This window comes from Ranitomeya imitator, chromosome 1 (genome assembly GCF_032444005.1).
Source record: "Ranitomeya imitator isolate aRanImi1 chromosome 1, aRanImi1.pri, whole genome shotgun sequence".
NCBI lineage: Eukaryota > Metazoa > Chordata > Amphibia > Anura > Dendrobatidae > Ranitomeya > Ranitomeya imitator.
Genome location: NC_091282.1, coordinates 743896402 through 743915865, shown reverse-complemented (window position 1 = coordinate 743915865; position 19464 = coordinate 743896402). Strand labels below are relative to the sequence as shown.

At 41.9% G+C, this 19464-nt stretch overlaps 1 protein-coding gene across 2 annotated transcripts in view; it reads right to left on the bottom strand.

Moving 5' to 3' along the window:
- Positions 1-19464, bottom strand: part of JAG2 (jagged canonical Notch ligand 2) — a 70541-nt gene that overhangs the window by 11903 nt on the left and 39174 nt on the right. Inside the window, exons 6-12 of one of the 2 annotated variants that reach the window (XM_069734100.1) lie at positions 11083-11213; positions 9843-9962; positions 9452-9565; positions 8918-9031; positions 7721-7834; positions 6867-6913; positions 3738-3911 (exon numbers count right to left, since the gene is read on the bottom strand). In XM_069734100.1, the coding sequence (XP_069590201.1) occupies positions 3738-3911; positions 6867-6913; positions 7721-7834; positions 8918-9031; positions 9452-9565; positions 9843-9962; positions 11083-11213 (814 nt within the window). The remainder of the gene's footprint in view (positions 1-3737; positions 3912-6866; positions 6914-7720; positions 7835-8917; positions 9032-9451; positions 9566-9842; positions 9963-11082; positions 11214-19464) is intronic. The other variant, XM_069734110.1, reaches the window with a different exon arrangement.

Genomic DNA, 19464 nt, shown 5'->3' with positions numbered 1-19464 from the left:
AGAAACCTTCACTCTCCAGCACTTTCTGCAGGTTGAAGCCTCCTCTGCAGTCACTATTAGCACAAAAATGCCCAACTTAAACAAATGTTAAAACCATGTAAACCTTAAGGCGGTTCTGGCCTTTTAAGGTAGTACGTCCTAATAAATGGCTTCCACTTGTCTTCACTGTGATTACTGAAACCAGATGCAAATTTAAGTCATAAACCTAAAATGCAGAAATTTCAGACAAAAAAAAAAGAAAAGATTTTGTTCCCTCAGGGATTTTAGGGTGTTCACAGTCACACAAACTCTTCAATCATTAGGCTAAACTATTCGTGCTTTTTTCAAAATGTGCAAAAACTAAACAAACGTACACTCAGCTCGGCTATATCTGCCTTTAACTTTCCAGGCGACTGGGATGAATGCTGCCCAGTCTGTATGCGCCCTACATTTCAAAAGCTTCCATCTGCACAAATGAGAGACGTCTCTGCCACCTAGACGTTCCCTGCCCAGCCTGGAGAAGTTTAAAAGGAGGGAGCGATGTCGGCCAATCTGCAGAAAGGTGAAAATCTCAGCCCGGCCGAGGGAAAGCCTGCCTGCCACCTCCCTGATGGAACGCAGCCCCACTAAATCCACTGGTAATAATAATAATAATACACCGAAGGGTTGGCAGAGGACTGGCAGACACTCGCTTCTTCCAAACATCTCAGCTAGCTTACAACACAGATACGTGTCAGCATGAACCGTCCTACAGTCGCTTAACCTCTTCATGTCATGAATACATGTATCTATATATATTATATATCATCTGCGTACTCGAATAATATGTTCAAGTCCCCGTGCCTACATGCATCGCTGCTGTTCGACAGCCACAACACATGCATAGATTACCTAACAGACTAGGGCCGGGGTCACACTTGTGAGTGCAATGCGAGAAACTCGAGAGAGTCTCTCACATCAGTACCCGGCACTTGGGTCTGGAGCGAGCGGCTGCATGTATTTCTGTGCAGCTGAATGCTCTGTTCCGAGTGCCGGCGGCAGTGTTGGGTATTGATGCGCGAGTTTCTCGCATTGCACTCACAAGTGTGACCCTGGCCTAAGCCTGTATGTGTTGTGGCTGTCGATCAGCTGCGATATGTGCAGGCGCAGGGACTCTAAGATTTTTCGAGCGCACTGAAGTCACTCAGCACATGACACACCTATTAGCAGCAGCTGCCAAGGCAAACAGGATCATGGGGTGCATTAAAAGAGGTCTGGATACACATGATGAGAGCATTATACTGCCTCTGTACAAATCCCTAGTTAGTACTCCATGTGCGGTCTGTGTCCAGTTTTGGGCACCGGTGCTCAGGAAGGATATAATGGAACTAGAGAGTACAAAGGAGGGCAACAAAATTAATAAAGGGGATGGGAGAACTACAATACCCAGATAGATTAGCGAAATTAGGATTATTTAGTCTAGAAAAAAGACGACTGAGGGGCGATCTAATAACCATGTATAAGTATATAAGGGGACAATACAAATATCTCGCTGAGGATCTGTTTATACCAAGGAAGGTGACGGGCACAAGGGGGCATCCTTTGCGTCTGGAGGATAGAAGGTTTTTCCACCAACATAGAAGAGGATTCTTTACTGTTAGGGCAGTGAGAATCTGGAATTGCTTGCCTGAGGAGGTGGTGATGGCGAACTCAGTTGAGGGGTTCAAGAGAGGCCTGGATGTCTTCCTGGAGCAGAACAATATTGTATCATACAATTATTAGGTTCTGTAGAAGGACGTAGATCTGGGAATTTATTATGATGGAATATAGGCTGAACTGGATGGACAAATGTCTTTTTTCGGCCTTACTAACTATGTTACTATGTTATCCGAGCACGTTTGCCAATCACTAGTGACTAGACATCAAGGGGACTAGTAGAAGCGCCAAGGATGCAGGAGTGAGGACTTGCTGCCTCCGAGGACCAAGGCAGTTTTTCTTTTTTTACCCAGATTTAAATGCATCAGTCGTCGGGTGTTTTTGTTCATTCATTCATTCATTCATTCAATCTCCCCCCCCCCCATCTTATGTGACAAATGTTTTTTTTTTTTTTTTTTTTTTTTATTACGTTAAAATCTATTTCTGTGGCCCAATATAGAAGGGTTTCCAACCTCCCCTCCCCACCCCCCAAGCAATTTTATCCATCGTTCACATTAAGAATCACCCAAGTTTTGGATTCATAGATAGTCGAAGCACTGTCAAAACTCTTAAAGTTCTAAAAACAAAATAAGCACTAAAAAAAAATCCAAATAGAAAAATAAAATCCAGCAAAAATCATTTTTTCATCTTGGGAGTGGTGGAAAAAAAATAAATTTTGCAGCAACAGGATTACTGATCCAAGAGACTTAATAATGCCAAGACAGGAATGTCTTATTTGTATGAGCACGTCTGATTGAGGTTTGGAGATTGAGAGTTGCAAAGAAAAAAAAAAAAAGAAGAAATTATGCAGAGCTCAAGGACGAGGATACGTCTAGATGTCTGACTACATGACGAACGCCTAAATCTCTGCTCAGACCGAGCCTGTGAGAATATGGCCTTCTTCAGATGTCCCCCTATCAGCGGCGTCCACATGTTTCCTCTGGTTAGTATAAATTTCCCTTTCCAGTTCAAGTTTAATAGTATGTAGTGAGGATATGGTTAAGTGGGGACAAAACTTCCTGCAATTCATATAGTTTCTATCCTGACTCCTTGATCTTCTACAATAAAAATCAAGTACAAAAATGCAATAAAAAAGACAATGCAAACAAGAGCATGCGAATGTCCTATATGGTAGTATTGCAGGAGTGGGGGTGGGGAGGGTTCAGCCCCTTTAAGCAGCTCTCTTTGCAGATACTTTAACATTACACGTATTTCTACTTTTAGTTGTGAACGGAGAGCATTTTATCGTGAGGCCACGTGACATGTTCCAAGTTGCATTTTTCATTGGCTGCAAATGGAAAAGACTTGTCACATGTTCAAACAAGCATAAAAAGCAAGATGTTCGCGAGATTACCAAGCTTTTGTGAAATCCTTACTGAAGTGAAGCTGCACCTTTTACACCACGTGGTGGTCAAATACACCAAAGAACGAACTCAAAGCTCACAAATGGCCTCATCCTTTATTTTAGGGGACCCCACCACCATAGGTAGGGAGTTTTGTGGGGTTTTATTGTTTTTTTTTTTTTAACCAATACCAAAAAGGGGCCCCATTTTAATCTTCACTACAGACCCCTCCTCAACTATGGTCACACCACCAGCAGATGGCCTTGCAACACATGATAATGCAGATGTGCCCCACTAAAAAAATTGCAGCACTTTCGTGGAATGCTGACTAACAAGACAGAATGGGAGGGTTGGGTTTAATGGTTTTACAGACAAAAGTTAAAATCCGCTGTAAATGTCTAAGGAGCATAATTAAAACTATGAGCTGCTGACTTGTCGGAGACATTTCTCCAGGGTATGAAGAAGCTACACGTCTCTGGAATTTTAATCATCCAGTAATTCAATTTGCTTATAAAACTGCCTTTGAAACAAAAAACACACCCGACAGCCGAGTAGAAGAGGAGGCCGTGCCTTCATAGGATTGGCGCCACTTAGACACAACTGCTCATTGTGCATAGGAAGTATCATGTCATGCCTGCATCAATATGTGAGGTCCTCGTCCCTGGTGATCTCTGGCTTAGACAGATTTCCAAGTTCTGTCCATGGAGGATGTCACATGGCAGACTCCTCGGAAACACTCACCTCACACGTGGTACCGGCAAAGCCAGGAAGACATCGGCAATGGAAACCGTTGACCAGATCGTCACAGACGCCTCCATTCTGACACGGATTGCTTGCACACTCGTTCACTTCTATCTCACAGTTCTTGCCAATAAATCCACGTGGACATAGACAGCGATAGCCATTTATCTTATCCTGGATGCAACCATAAGATAAAGTGCAAAGTTAAGACTACAAGTAGTTATTGCTTTGCCATTCTGTCAGAAAGCAGGTCAACTCCCACAACCACATGGCAGATGCATAGTTTCTCATGTGTTAGATCCAACATTCCCAGCTTGGCTGTGGGTCAGAATTATAGTCATAGATGATGCTGTTAGTTTAAGTCGAGAAATGTGACCAAAATACAAGAAACCGGGAAAAAAAAAAAAAAAAAGTCACAAGGATTCATAACGGTCACGAAGATCATCAGCAAGAAAGAAAACACCTAATCTCAAGACCATCCACAATCCTATTTTATATTCTTAAATGAGACAAAGAGTAATCAGAGATGGCCAACCTAAGTCATCTAAAGCAGGAATGAGATACAGCCAGAGAGCGGTTCAGTCTTTTAAAAGGGGATTTCAAATTTTTCTTAAAAAGTTGGCAGTGGAAAAGGATGAATACAAAAAAAAGGAATATATAACCCTGGAGATCCATCATTTGCTTCTGTGCAGTCTCTCCAATCGCTTCTGCCGGATGATCAAAAGAGCAGAGTCACCCGCTAGTGACTAATGGTTGACACATTATCCCCTTCCATACCAAAGGAGGCGGTTAGTGCAGGAGCACTGGAAGGCAAATTCTGGGGGTAAGCTTTAGGTCTTAGGGCTTGTTTCCATTTGCGAGAAACACGTCCGTGTCTCGCATGTGGAAACGAAGCGTGCAGCTCCATGTGTTGCTATGCGGCCGCATGCTCCGCTCCGGAGTGCCGGCACCAGAGCTTCGTTTCCACATGCGAGACTCGGACGTGTTTCTCGCAAATGGAAACAAGCCCTTAGGCAGTGTGCCCACGCTGTGTTTTTTATACGTTTCTGCCGCATTTTTACTGCAGCGGAAACTCTTAAAATTTTTTTTAAAAAACGCATTCCCATGCAATACTATGGGATTCCGCAGTTGCTGTGCCCACGCTGCGGATTTTCCCGCTGCGGAAACGCATAGCGGTAAAATCCGCAACATGTTCATTATTTCTTATAACAACAAGAAAACGGAGTAGAAAAATCCCAAACAACATAGTAAAATTTCAATAGCTTTATTAAATGCAAGTATACAAAAATTCTATGATCAAAGAATAAAATTTACAATTATGCACCGTAACAGATTGAAAATAAATGACCGCTCACCCACTGTGCACCAGGAACCCCTTGACGCACGTTTCGCCGCCAAGCTTTTTTTTTTTTTGATCCCCTTTTGAAAAAGCTTGGCGGCGAAACGTGCGTCAAGGGGTTCCTGGTGCACAGTGGGTGAGCGGTACGATTACCATATGGGTAAGCATATAGTGGTTAGCACTCATTGATTTATGCATTAGCATTTACTCCATGAGGTACTATTCCTGGACAGCGGGGATGGTTGCAGGAATCAACCCTGATTAAATGGGATAGTATGAAAGGTTCCTGACTGCTGGCATTTTTCTTGCCCCCGGACACATATTCCGCTCCCCATATACACCAGTACTGCTGGAGTACTCTCCTTATTTTCAATCTGTTACGGTGCATAATTGTAAATTTTATTCTTTGATCATAGAATTTTTGTATACTTGCATTTAATAAAGCTATTGAAATTTTACTATGTTGTTTGGGATTTTTCTACTCCGTTTTCTTGTTGTTATACGTGATTGTTGGAGTAGCCCTGGTAAACCAGTGTATCTGGTTAATATAAGTGGGAGAGCTTTACTATATTACTCTCAGCCCCATAATATACATGTGCTTCGTGATTCTTTGTTTGATATGTTCATTATTTCTGCAGAATCGCAGAGATTCCGCCGCCATAGGACTGCATTGAAACGCTCACTTTAAGCATGTGGCTATGCAAACCATACGTAAAGTGAGCGCTTCATATGCGGATGGTACCCAGGATATGGAGGAGAGGAGACTTTCCTCCAGGCTCTGGGTACAATATTCATGTAAAATAAAGATTTTAAAAAAAAAAAAAAAAAAAAAAAAAAAAGGGATATACTTACCTTCTGATGGCCCCTGAAGTCCTCCCGCCTCTAGGCGGTGCACGCGGCGGCTTCCGTTCCCAGGGACGCATTGCGCGAATCACCTGGTATGATGTCACGGTCACGTGACCGTGACGTCACAAAGGTCCTTCGTGCAAAGCATTCCTGGGAACGGAACATACCGGGAACGCCGCTGAGGAGATCGGGGGCCGTCGGAAGGTGAGAAAAACCATATTTTTTTTTTTTTTTATTATTATTATTATTATTTTTAACATTCTTTTACTATTGATGCTGTATAGGCAGCATCAATAGTATAAAGTTGGTCACACTTGTTAAACACTATGCTTGACAAGTGACCAATCTTTCAATCACTTTTCCAAGCGATTTGAAGAATCGCTTGGAAAACGCAAGCATTCTGCAAGCTAAAAACACTTGCCAAACGCTTGTGTTTTGCGGGAAAACGCATGCAGATTCCACATGCGTTTTACCCGCAGCAGGGAGTTGTGGATTTCTGCAACATGGGCACATAACACTAAAAGGGGATTTTCAGCCTTTAACCCTGCTGTTCTGTTCGGTCTGGGGAGACCTATTTTGAACTTTGGTATTTTTTGGGGTGTTCAAGATGCGGTTCTGAAACTTGTGGTTGATTGACTTAAATGAGGATGGGTCGGTCGGCCACGGGTTTCAGAGCCGCATCTTGAATATTTTAAAGAATATTGAAGTTCAAAGTCGGTCATTTTTGACCAACAGAACAGCAGGGTTAAGGCTATGTTGGGTCTAAGAGAGTCAGGAGAGTTTTTGAATGGAGCCTGTGACCAATGTGGTCCATCAGGTATCCTGCATTTTTTATTTATTTATTTTTTTAATAAGGATAGTGATGCTGTAGCTTTGCCATGGAAAAATAAAATAAAACAGACAACTAGAAGTGTTTACAAAAAAAAAACAAAAAAAAACCTCACCTTGCAAATGCCTCCATTCTGGCACTGGCCCCGACAATCATTAACGTCTAAAAGTAAAAAAAAAAAAAAAAAATACATTTTATAGAATGCAATGCACAAATATGGAGATCAGATGAAATAAATAAAGAAATCGTCTTTCAGTCATGCTGCCAAGAATGCCTCTCGGCTGTTTGATAGTATATCATTATAACCGCTGCTATCTATTATTTTTAGCTACTAAAAATGACTTTCATTTAGTGGTCAAAATCAAGTGGAAAATATATATATATATTAGTTTCCACTTCCCGCCACGGCAATGGCACCCCTCTTGTTTATGGCCTGTGCCTTGTATTGCAGCTCAGACCTATTTACATGAATGAATGAATGAATGAATGAATGAATGAATGAATGAATGAATGGAGCGGCAATACCAGCAATGAACAATGGTGGCGCCATTTCCTGGGGAGAAATACTGATTTCACAAAACCCTATTTCCAGATTAGGCTGACACAGACTAAGGCTATACTCGCACATTTTGAATAAGTCTGGATTTTTGTAAAAAAGGCGAATAAGGTCTTAAGTTTTACTAGTGATTTCTTTTTCTTTTTTTTTCTCAATTTAATGCAAAGAATACATTTCAAGTCTGTTTATTACACATTTGGGTAGTTTCAGGCTATTTCCACACATGGCAGACTGAAGCGGGATTTTTTGTGCAGCATATTACTGCGAGGAGGAAAATAAAATAAAAAGTCTGCCATGTGTGAACATACCCTCAACTCGACAATGCACACACAGTGAGGTGAGATGGTGACCTTGGCTGGGAATGGATGCGGTTGGGTAAGAGTGGAGAGGAGAATGAACCAGTCAATACTAACTGATGTGACAGTTTTTCCCTGTCCATCCTGGAATGCAGTCACAGTAATATCCACCAATCAGATCTCTGCAAGAATAAGCATTAACACAGGGATTTCCCTCACACTCATTAGCATCTGTGAAACAAGACAAGAGAAAGAAAAAAAAAAAAAAAAAGTACACACCATTACACAGATTCCCAGGCACCAAGCAGAATACACCGGCATATTAATAGGCTAGTAGCAAATTAAGAAAAATAAATGACATTTCATGCAGAACATCCCCTTCTACCGTATTAGCGAATGCAATGTCTAGTAACTTCATGCTATGTTAATATGCAACCCAAAAAAGTAGGTTATCATACTCTACTATGCATTTCATCGGGGAGGAAATAAGAGCAGGAATAGCCATGGTAGGGGGAAAAAAAAAATACATAAAAATTGTATAAAAAAAAAAAAAAATGTATAAATATTAGATTATATTTATATATTCACTTATTTTTTCCAGATATATCAAAAAGATATATTTTCTTCCATTGACCATCAAGGGTCTCCAGAACGGTCACTACATTGTAGCATCCTAACCACTGGCAGGAGCCGGCTGCGCTTGGGGAAGGGAGCAATCGTGCCCCCTGGATTTTGATATAGGGTTTTATAGACAGAGCACAAAATCTGCCATTTCTTCCATCTTTTCTATAGAATAGCGAGGGCCAACTGCTTAGGGTGAAAGACTAGACCACCAAGCAAGAAGTCAGACGGCACACTTTGCTCTTGACACCATTTCCAAGACATTACAAATATGAAAAATAAGTGTGTGGGGGAACGGGGAAATCTCTAATTCTGGCTTTATTCCTTGGTGTGCTCATTACCCCCATATGAAGACAAGGCAATAAATTATTAATACATAATTTCAATAAACAAAAATAATTAGTTTACAAGCTTCACAAAAAGCCCCATCACCAGTTAAGCTAAAGTCTTAAATAAAAAACACTTAAAACATTCATTAGGTAAAAAAAATAAATGCAAGATTAATACGATCACAGAAACTGCATGAAGGATTGGACTTTGGATATCTTAAATTATGAAGGGGGTTTCAGTAATGTAATATAACCGGAAGAAATGTGTGTGAACGGTCGGCAAATGCATAGATTCAAGAGCCTACTCGATGTCACTACAGACTGTGGCGGAGGAATATTATGGCTAGATTTCCAAATGACTTACCCAACTGACAGGTGGTGCCAACCCACTGTGGAGGACAAATGCACTCAAAGCCATTAATAAGGTTCTTACAAATTCCTCCACTAGCACAAGGGTTAGATGAACATTCGTCAATGTCTGCAATTGACAAGGACAAAATTAAAATTATATATTTTTTTTCCTCATTCATAGATACACGCAGTACGTGAAATATTTACTCTTCATTTACACTGTCTTTAACCCACAAACCAAACCAACAAGTTATGTACATAAAAGATGGGACTTCTAAAGTTTGGCTTAAAAAAAAAAAAAATGGATTATTTGCACCCACAGCCAGAAAATGTAGTAGGCTGTGGACTCAATAGCAAAGTACTAATAATCTGCACTATTTTGCACTCTTGTCAACATTCAGAGAATCAAGTGGACTAGATTGGCCATTTCCCCACCCATGTGAAGAAGAAAAAAAAAAAAAAATCTGTCCCAGACAACCAGGAAACAGTTAACCGTTCCAACTTTAAACAATGGAGATGTCCTCTAAGGCACGTTGGGTTAACTTACCAATAGCACAGGTTGGACCTGTCCATCCTGGTGGACAATGACACTCAAACCCAGAGGAGACTTCATGACACACACCATCATTAGCACATGGGTTGGAAGCACAGGCGTGTTCAGCTAGAAAATATAAGTTTTGTTAGTATGTTTGTCATCCGCAAGAAGATGATCTGTCTTCTGATCAGACGATATTATTTATGGATTTCTGGTAGACTTTGGAGCCCTTTTTAAACTGGAACCCAATGTATAAAATTCTAGTAAAACTACCACTATATGAATACGCTGAGTAAAGTGTGAAAATAGAAGCCAACCCCTCTAAAAATCGCAGAAAAGTGTATAGGGTAAATCAAAAGGCCATGTATTAGACGGTACTTTTTCTTTTTGAAATCGCAGTTACCTATTTCGCAATTCTTTCCAGAGTAGCCATCCGTACAGGCACAATGATATTTGTCAGGTTCTGTGTTCATGCAAGTTCCTCCATTTAGACATGGATGATGGGTTCCACAATAGTTCAGATCTTTACCACAAAAGGAAAGCAAAAATACATTTATCAAGGTAAGGAGGTATCTAAAGATTGTCGGTACAGATTTTTTAACCATTTTTTACTGACTTGCTCCAGACGCACCGGGATTGCCCAATGTCACCCCCAAGAGTTACCCAATCTTTAAATCCGGCCATACACGTTTGGCTAGCAGCCATCTAATGACACTTCGGCTGATCGTTTAGCCGACAGCCATTTCAGCCAGTCGGCTCTACACCAGACTATACACAGGGAGTCTTCCTCCAAGCACTCCTGTGTTCTCTACGAGAAAGCTGCCGACTAACACGTTAGCTAGCTGCTTATCGCCAGGAGAACAATGCGATCGGCAGTCCAAAATCTAACATGAACGGTTGACAGGTCTACTGACCATCAATTCAGCCTCTGTCCTCTATACATCAAAATATTGTCCGAACCCATCGATCTGCACTAGTCTGTATGGGGGCCTTAACATAGTGTGTGCCAAAAAAAAAAAAAACTAACACAAACATACAATGAGGGAAAAAAAAAATGTAACAAATGTGTGGCAATATAGTCAGGAATCTTCTAAATGTGAAAGAGAACCCAGCAATGCTCAATAAGCTACGGAGGTCAAGGCAACAATCTTTTTAAAGCAGCCGAAAACATGAGACAATTGGTGGTGCTAAATTAACCAGCGATGCCGTAAAAATAGTCCAGAGATCATGATGAACGGAGCTCCGCCAACATCGTGTTGCTTGGCCTTGACCTAATGTCTCAAGCAATGGTGTCCTATGGCGATCTTCAGATATATCCGATTTCATTGACGACAAACTTAAATAATGTTACCAGACTCGTATGAAAACTTAATGAAAGGTTAGAAATGCTACACATCTGTAGGATATTGGATACCTGGCTTACTACTCTGAGGCAGCAAACATTCATACACAAGGACTGATTACGTCACTGGGAGTCTGACAAACTAAAAAACCTACAATATCTTGAAGAGGTCAGCCAGAATGAGATCTGAGCTGTCTCCAAACCAACAGGAATCATGGGTCATTGTAGTCTGTGTACCACTGCATTCAAGAAAGCCATAGAATAGGACATTTAGCAAATTAAAGAGGTTTCTGAAACGTACCTTTATCACAGAGAAGTCCACCCCAGTTAGTCTCACATTTGCACTCCCACGGCAAGCGGCAACTCCCATGGAGACAGCCCGGGTACGAAAGACACTTGTTGCAATAGTCACCCTGCCAGCCATAGTGGCACCTAGGGAAAAAAAAGTTCCGAAAGTAAAAAATGTGTATTTTAGATTGATGACAAAAGTGGAAGAGGGAATTTGCATATTTAAATTTCCCACAAGTACATTGAATGACCTACAAGTCTTCTTACACTAGCACGCCAGTTTCCACAAAGACGTTACCCTTAGACCCCAGCAAAAGGCTTCTCATACAACCAAAATCGTGTGTGTGTGTGTGTGTGTGTGTGTGTGTGTGTGTGTGTGTGTGTATGTGTGTGTGTGTGTGTCTAGGGAAATTAGCCATTTCACAAACTGGCAGACAACAAAATGCTGATTGCGTCCCAGTGCTTTAGTGGGAAACTTCTGCTCTCCACAGAGGCGTTATGATGTGAGATCTAGATGATATTTAAGCAAGAGCCACTATAGCAATGGAAAAAAAAAAAACTGCCCGTGCCACATCTGTTCCAGAGATACCATTAACAGCAGTAGGAGCAATACCAGAGAATGGCCACTACATAGTGTACAGAGCGGAGGTGTCTCGATTTTGTCTGTCTACTTCTGGAGGCCGCAAGACTTGTAACATCTGATTGTTGAGCATCCTCATTGTCAGACCCCCCCCCCACTGACTGGATACTGAAGACCTCTTTAGAAGTGGTCATCAATATACTGATTATAGATGTCGTAGACACAGTAGTCTTCTGGTTGTACAACTTCTAGACCAAGAGAACCTAAAACCGGATTCTTACATACTAGACATTGTTGGGGGCCTACATGAAATCAAATAAACACCAAAAAAATATGGCTAGAATTCAGACCATTACAGCATTTTACACCCAAAATCATTATAAAGCACATTTCTGCGGATGCTTTTGGGCAGGATTGGCAAGAGGTTAGCCAGTTTGTTTTTCTAAAGAGTGGAAGTGTTATTTCAGGGCCTGGGGGTGGGTGAAGACACAGCTGTCTTGTCCGTTTTAACTGCAGTTATTTTGGGAACCTTTTCCATACAATGAGTGTTATGTATTCACGCTGTGCTTTTATATTGTACATTCCCTGATCACAGAGACTCTCGAAACGGCTGTAATGCAAGATTTCCTTCATTTATTCACATAGTTAGTACACATAGATCAGCAAGATAAAGGAAGGAACACTCCCAAATTTTACTTTCTTCTGTGATTCCTGGTAACATACAATAAGGAAGTCTTTACCTGCAGTCCCACATAAACCCCCACTGGGGAGCAATTTATGGCCGGTTTCACATTAGCGTTGCGGACGGCTGCGGACTTCCTCCGTGAAGCCCCGCCCTCACCTCTGCCACTAGCTCCGCCTACTTCTGCATGCGCCCGGCGTACCTATCTTTAAAGGGACACTGTCACCTGAATTTGGAGGGAACAATCTTCAGCCATGGAGGTGGGTTTTTGATTCACCCTTTCCTTACATGCTGGCTGCAATATTGGATTGAAGTTCGTTCTCTGTCCTCCGTAGTACATGCCTGCACAAGGCAATCTTGCCTTGCGCAGGCGTGTACCATGGAGGACAGAGAATGAACTTCAATCCAATATTGCACACAGCATGCAGCCAGCGGGTAAGGAAAGGGTGAATCAAAAACCCGCCTCCATGGCTGAAGATTGTTCCCTCCAAATTCAAGTGACAGTGTCCCTTTAACATCAGGTACGCAGGTCATGCCGCTGTATGCGGATGCTTCCGCATGCGTCGTTTTGATACGGCGACCAGCGCAGAACGCAGCTTGTAGCAATTTTTTTCTCCGCATCGTCAAAACGACGCATGCGGTAGCATCCGCATACAGCGGCACGACCCGCGTACCTAATGTTAAAGATAGGTACGCCAGCCGCATGCAGAAGTAGGCGGGGCTTCACGGAGGAAGTCCACAGCTCCTCAAAACGCCAGTGTGAAACTAGCCTATGAAAGGCCTACCGCCATTTGTGTAGTTAAAAAGTTGTGTATGTTTATTAAAGTTATAATTTGTGTAAACACTTGTGCCTTCTTGCCCGTTTTCTAAAGCCATTGCCACAAAAAAAAAAAACACCCAGACTGGGCGTAAACAGGAAAGGTGAGGTTATTGCAACTAGATGGATTAGTCAATTTGGCACATCTTTGCCAATTTTTAAAAGGTGTGCACCTCTTATTAATTTGTAATTTTACTCCAGTATACTGGGATCAAGATGGGAGTTCAAAAAATACTCATCTTAAACAACCTTAAAAGTGATCACCTAGCCACAGGATATAGGTGATGACTTATACAGTAAGGAAATAAGTATTTGATCCCTTGCTGATTTTGTACACTTGCCCACTGACAGACACAAACCGTCTGTAATTTTAAGGGTAGGTTAATTTTAAAATTGAGATAGAATATCAAAATTAAAATCCAGAAAATCACATTGTATAAACTAAAGAAATTATTTGTATTTTGCAGTGAGAAATAAGTATTTGATCCATCTGGCAAACAAAACTTAATACTTGGTGGCAAAACCCTTGTTGGCAATACAGCAGTCAGACTTTTTTGTAGATGATGAGGTTTGTGCATATATCAGGAGGAATTTTGGACCACTCCTCTTTGCAGATCATCTCTAAACCATTAAAGATTTTGAAGCCGTCGCTTGGCAACTCAGAGCTTCAATTCCATAAGTTTTCTAAGGGATTAAGGTTTGGAGACTGGCTAGGCCACTCCATGACCTCAATGTGCTTCTTTTTGAGCCACTCTTTTGCCTTGGTTGTAGGTTTTGGATAATTGTCTGGATGGAAGACCCACCAACGACACATTTTTAATGTTCTGGCGGAGGGAAGGAGATTGTCACTCAGGATTTTACGGTACATGGCTCCATTCATTCTCCCATTGATGCAGTGAAGTAGTCATGTGCCTTTAGCAGAGAAACACCCCCAAAACAGTGTTTCCACCTCCATGCTTGACAGTGGGGACAGTGGACTGTGTTCTCTGGGTCATAGGCAGCATTTCTCTTCCTCCAAACACAGCGAGTTGAGTTAATGCCAAAGACCTCAGTTTTTCTCATCTGACCACAGCACCTTCTCCCAATCACTCACAGAATCATCCAGGTGTTCATTGGCAAACTTCAGATGGGCCTGCACATATGCCTTCTTGAGCAGAGGGACCTTGCGGACACTGCAGGATTTTAAACCTTTACGGCATAATGTGATACCAATGGTTTTCTTGGCGATTGTGGTCCCTGCTGCCTTGAGATTAACAAGTTCCCCTATGTAGTTTTAGGCTAATCTCTCACCTTCCTCATGATCAAGGATACCCCATGAGGTGAGATTTTGCATGGTGCCCCAAATCGATGTCAATTGACAGTCATTTTGTATTCCTTCCATTTTCTTACTATTGCACCAACAGTTGTCTTCTCACCCGGCGTCTTACTTATAGTTTCGTAGCCCACTGCAGCTTTGTGCAGGTCTGTGATCTTGTCCCCGACCTCCTTATAAAGCCCTTTGGTCTGAACCATGTTGTCGAGGTTAGAGTCTGATTAATTAAATCTGTGAACAGGAGTCTTTTATAAAAGGTGACTATGTAAGACAGCTGTCTGTAATGCAGGTAACATGTCTTTGTCAGTGGGCAAACTTACAAAATCAGCGAGGGATCAAATACTTATTTCCCCCACTGCATATCTGTGGTGGTCCGAGCTCCACCGATATGGAAATACCCTGACGGATTGGAGCATTGGCCACATATGGTCACCAGAGATTAGTCAATTCTTTAAGGAATGCCCAGCACTTTGCCACCTCCAGCATTCTCTAAGAGAATAGCAAGTATTGGCATTGCATTAGTCCATTGGAACATAAAAGCTCAAATGTTGGGATTGATGGGGGTCCTAGAAGTGTGGTAGGTGATGTAGGAATAACCTATTAAAAAGGGGTTGGCCAACTATACCTAGGAGACGCCATCAATATCTACCCGGTTGGTGTGCAACACCAGTCACCATCGCCAACCTGCTGTTAACAGTGCCAGTCAGAAGTTTTCAGATGCTGCCGAAGTACAGCAGCTCCATCATTTGACTAGCGGGTACATCTGTAGTACCTGGCCACTATGTAGCTTTGACTGCGCTACTGTGATCAGGCAGCATATATGAGACCTTCTGCCCAGCGCTGGTAACAGAAGATTGTGATGGTGCGATTTTCGGCACATCGCCAATCTTTTTTTTTGCTGATGGTCTATCCTCAGGTTGGTCTATCTTTATTGGTAGCCAACGCCTTTAAATAAATGCCTTTGGGCACCATGTTTGGGGATATCACAAACAGTCTGCTATAGGGAAAAAAAGTCCCCATTTACTTTCTTACATAGCACCATTAATTTCCAAAACACTGCATCATCACTCTCCCCATAGGTAATGTAGACTGAGCCCCAATCAGTAGGTCTTTGTAATGTGAGAGAAAACCCAAACACGGGGAGAACATACAAACTTCTTGCAGATGTTGTTGTCCTTGGGATTTGAATCCAGGACACCAACGCTGAAAAGCTACAGTGCTAACCACTGAGCCAAAGTATTAAGACCTTATTGTAATTATGCAAGACCCTGTACAACCCAGAAGTAACTGAGGACTTGGGGTCCGCTAAATGCTGTATCTACAGACCCACCCTCCCTATATGCAAAGCATGAAAGATGTCAATAGGTCCATACAATACGTAAAACAAGGGAGCATGCAAAAACAACAAAACCCTCTGGATGCAATCGGTGGTGCAGTTTTAACCCTATGCTCTTTAACCTGAACCCTACCAGTCATAGTGTGGCAGTGTGAATGAAGTCAGTAATCAGGTTCATATTTGCAACACTTTAGTCAAACTTCGAGTATTAAACGCCAACAAACAAATATGTTTAAAAATGGCAAAATATTTTTTATTTTTTTTGGAGACAAAACAGTCTTGGAAAGTCCAGTTTTAGAAGCAAGCTTAGAGCGGCACAGGATTCCCGCATTCCTCAGCGATATATATTTTTTTATTTTTAGAGGAACACAAATGTTTATGAATCAAAGGGTCACTACGTGTTAAGTCCGGCTGTTCTACCATTATCTAGGAAGAGTAAATGTGGACTTCCTCTCCCACAGGAAGTCTGTTGTGTCCTAATTTTACAGGTGATGGGCCAGCTTTAATTTGACTTCCTTATCGGAAACAAAAAAGGATTTGCACGTATCCTATGTCACGGTATAGTCCGCCAGGACGGGACAGAATTGGGTTTCTCTCTCACTGTCCTCCAACATCCTTTTGTTGTAGTGACGTCTTGAAACGTAGCTCATTTAAGTCACATGCATGAAAGTCAGAAACTTGATCATTTGTTAGCCTTATCTCATCTCACACCAGACATCACACAAAACCAGTAATGGGTAAGGTGAGTGTGTGGTTAGGAACTAGGTCATTCCAGACTTTTTTCTTAATAAGGTAGATCGCCTTCAATACAACATATGAACAGTCTGTACAATACTGAAGTATAAGGAAAAGATCAGAAGAGATCCCCAAACTTTTAGAATGGGCTATATAGCATTAAAAGAAGGAATGATTCAGGCCAAAACAGCACCAACATTGTCTACCGGCTGTAAAAGCTCTGCTTTGACTTCAATAATACTCACAAAAATGTGTGCCACCAAAGCAGTCATGTTTTTTGTAATACTGGAAAACCAAATGTAAGCATACATTTTCTAGTTGCAAGAGTCGTCAGTCATTTTTTTAAGGATAAATCTATAAAAAGACAAATCTAAAGCACGGCAGGTCCATCCAAAATAATTATGTATCCCAAGAGTATTACAAATCAGAAATGGACAAAAAAAAAAAATAAAAAAAAAAAAAATTAAAGCCATGCTAATAGATTACATTTTTAGTGACTTGCAATGGAAACTGCCCCAGACATCCATACATATATTTTTGACACATTAGCTACTTATCAACATTTTCAAAATGGGTAAAAAAAAAAAAAAAAAAAAAAAAAACACTGAAAATTTGCGTCAAAGCTATTTAATCCCATTTCATTTTTGACACAGCCAGGGTAATGAGAGTTGGAGGATCAAGAAGAAGAGGATGGAGGGCAGCTATCCTGTGGTGACCTGGATGCCAGGAGCAAAAGTGAAAACTGGCTGCCAAGGAGGACAGGATGCCAGACCAGGGCTGCGGGAGTAGAATTTATCAGGTCTAGCAACCATGCTGGCAACACAACTGCCAAAAATGTACTTATTTATAATTTTTGTTCAAAGTAATACAATAAATTGTAATACACACAATGTAGTGACACAAATAGCCTTTGTGTAGTCTGGGCGACCTTATCAGGCTCCAAACTTCTATGTCTGCACCAAAAGCAATTGTTAGATGTGGAATACTTCGTCCTTGCAGTGGGGAGGAAGGGGCTGCGAGACGGAATTTCACGGGGGTACAAAGTCATTCTTTACATTGCATCCTTAGAACCAGCTGGCACCTTGAATACAAGGAAGGTACTGAAACAAGGGAAGGAAATGGAGCCGAACAGGGTTCTGAGGAATACAGACAATGCATACTTTGGATATTCTTATCTAGAAAGTGACATAAGAAATATATACCTATTATGCATGTCCTCCATCTATAGGGTAAAAACCAAGCATTCTCACATTCATGAGTGACATGGCATTACACAGCCAACATATGTGGAGCCCTGAGCCAGGACGGGAGTCACAATTTCTCAAAAACATAGCTGAACATTGTCCCCCTTAAATCTTAAGGTACCGTCACACATAGCGACGCTGCAGCGATACCGACAACGATCCGGATCGCTGCAGCGTCGCTGTTTGGTCGCTGGAGAGCTGTCACACAGACCGCTCTCCAGCAACCAACGATCCCGAGGTCCCCGGTAACCAGGGTAAACATCGGGTAACTAAGCGCAGGGCCGCGCTTAGTAACCCGATGTTTACCCTGGTTACCATCCTAAAAAGTAAAAAAACAAACACTACATACTTACCTACCGCTGTCTGTCCTCGGCGCTCTGCTTCTCTGGTCTGGCTGTGAGCGCCGGGCAGCCAGAAAGCAGAGCGATGACGTCACCGCTCTGCTTTCCGGCTGACCGACGCTCACAGCCAGTACAGGAGGAGAGCAGAGCACAGCGCTGGAGGACAGACGGCTGTAGGTAAGTATGTAGTGTTTGTTTTTTTACTTTTAGGATGGTAACCAGGGTAAACATCGGGTTACTAAGCGCGGCCCTGCGCTTAGTTACCCGATGTTTACCCTGGTTACCAGCAAAGACATCGCTGAATCGGTGTCACACACGCCGATTCAGCGATGTCTGTGGGGAGTCCAGCGACGAAATAAAGTTCTGGACTTTCTTCCCCGACCAGCGACAGCACAGCAGGGGCCTGATCGCTGCTGCCTGTCACACTGGACGATATCGCTAGCGAGGACGCTGCAACGTCACGGATCGCTAGCGATATCGTCTAGTGTGACAGTACCTTTAGGGGGAAACCGGATAATGCTACAGGATAAAACATTCATTAATATAAAGACTGCCTAAGAGAGTCCACATGATATACGAGGTCTCAAAAGACACCAAACATGAAAACTACTACATAATCATCTCAAAACATCAGTTGCTGCACAAACCATGCGAAGATAAACTGCTGTCAAAATGGATTGCAGGAAAAGAAGGCACCTACTGTAGGATAAAATTACCAATATAAAGCAATACATAGAACAAAACGCAAAAAAAACAAACAAACCTATAAATGGTTCATTGCAAGAAACAATTGAGTTTCATGTTGTGTCCAACATCCTGAGGTTCACAAACACTTGTAAAAGAAGAAGATTAAGGAGCTTCAGCAATCAGTTCCCACCTTCTTCAGACCTATGAAGTGGCACAATAACAATGGCCGATACTTTTACGGTTGCTGATAGGCCAGATGTTAATCAGGTTATAAAGAAACAAATCAATAGTGGGATCAAAGCAATGATGATGAATACTGTCCGGAGTTGTAGGATCTATGCTAAAAAAAAAAAAAAACCTGACTCTTGATAAGCCGTCAGCTAAGACAATGTTGGCAAGCCACTTACACACTCAAAGATTTCAACAGATGAGCTGAAGGTTGAGCATTGTTTCAACAAGTTGTACTCACCAAAACATTAATTTCTCAAGACAAATCTAATTTTCAAGGATTCGAGTTACATTACCTGAGCTCTTCAGAGGAGTTGATCACTTTTAGAAAACTTTTTCTTATACATTTTGCAAAAGCATTTCTCGATCTGGAAGGGCCTGTCCCATATTACACAGACATCCCACTGATGTGAATGGGAAGTGTGTAATGCTT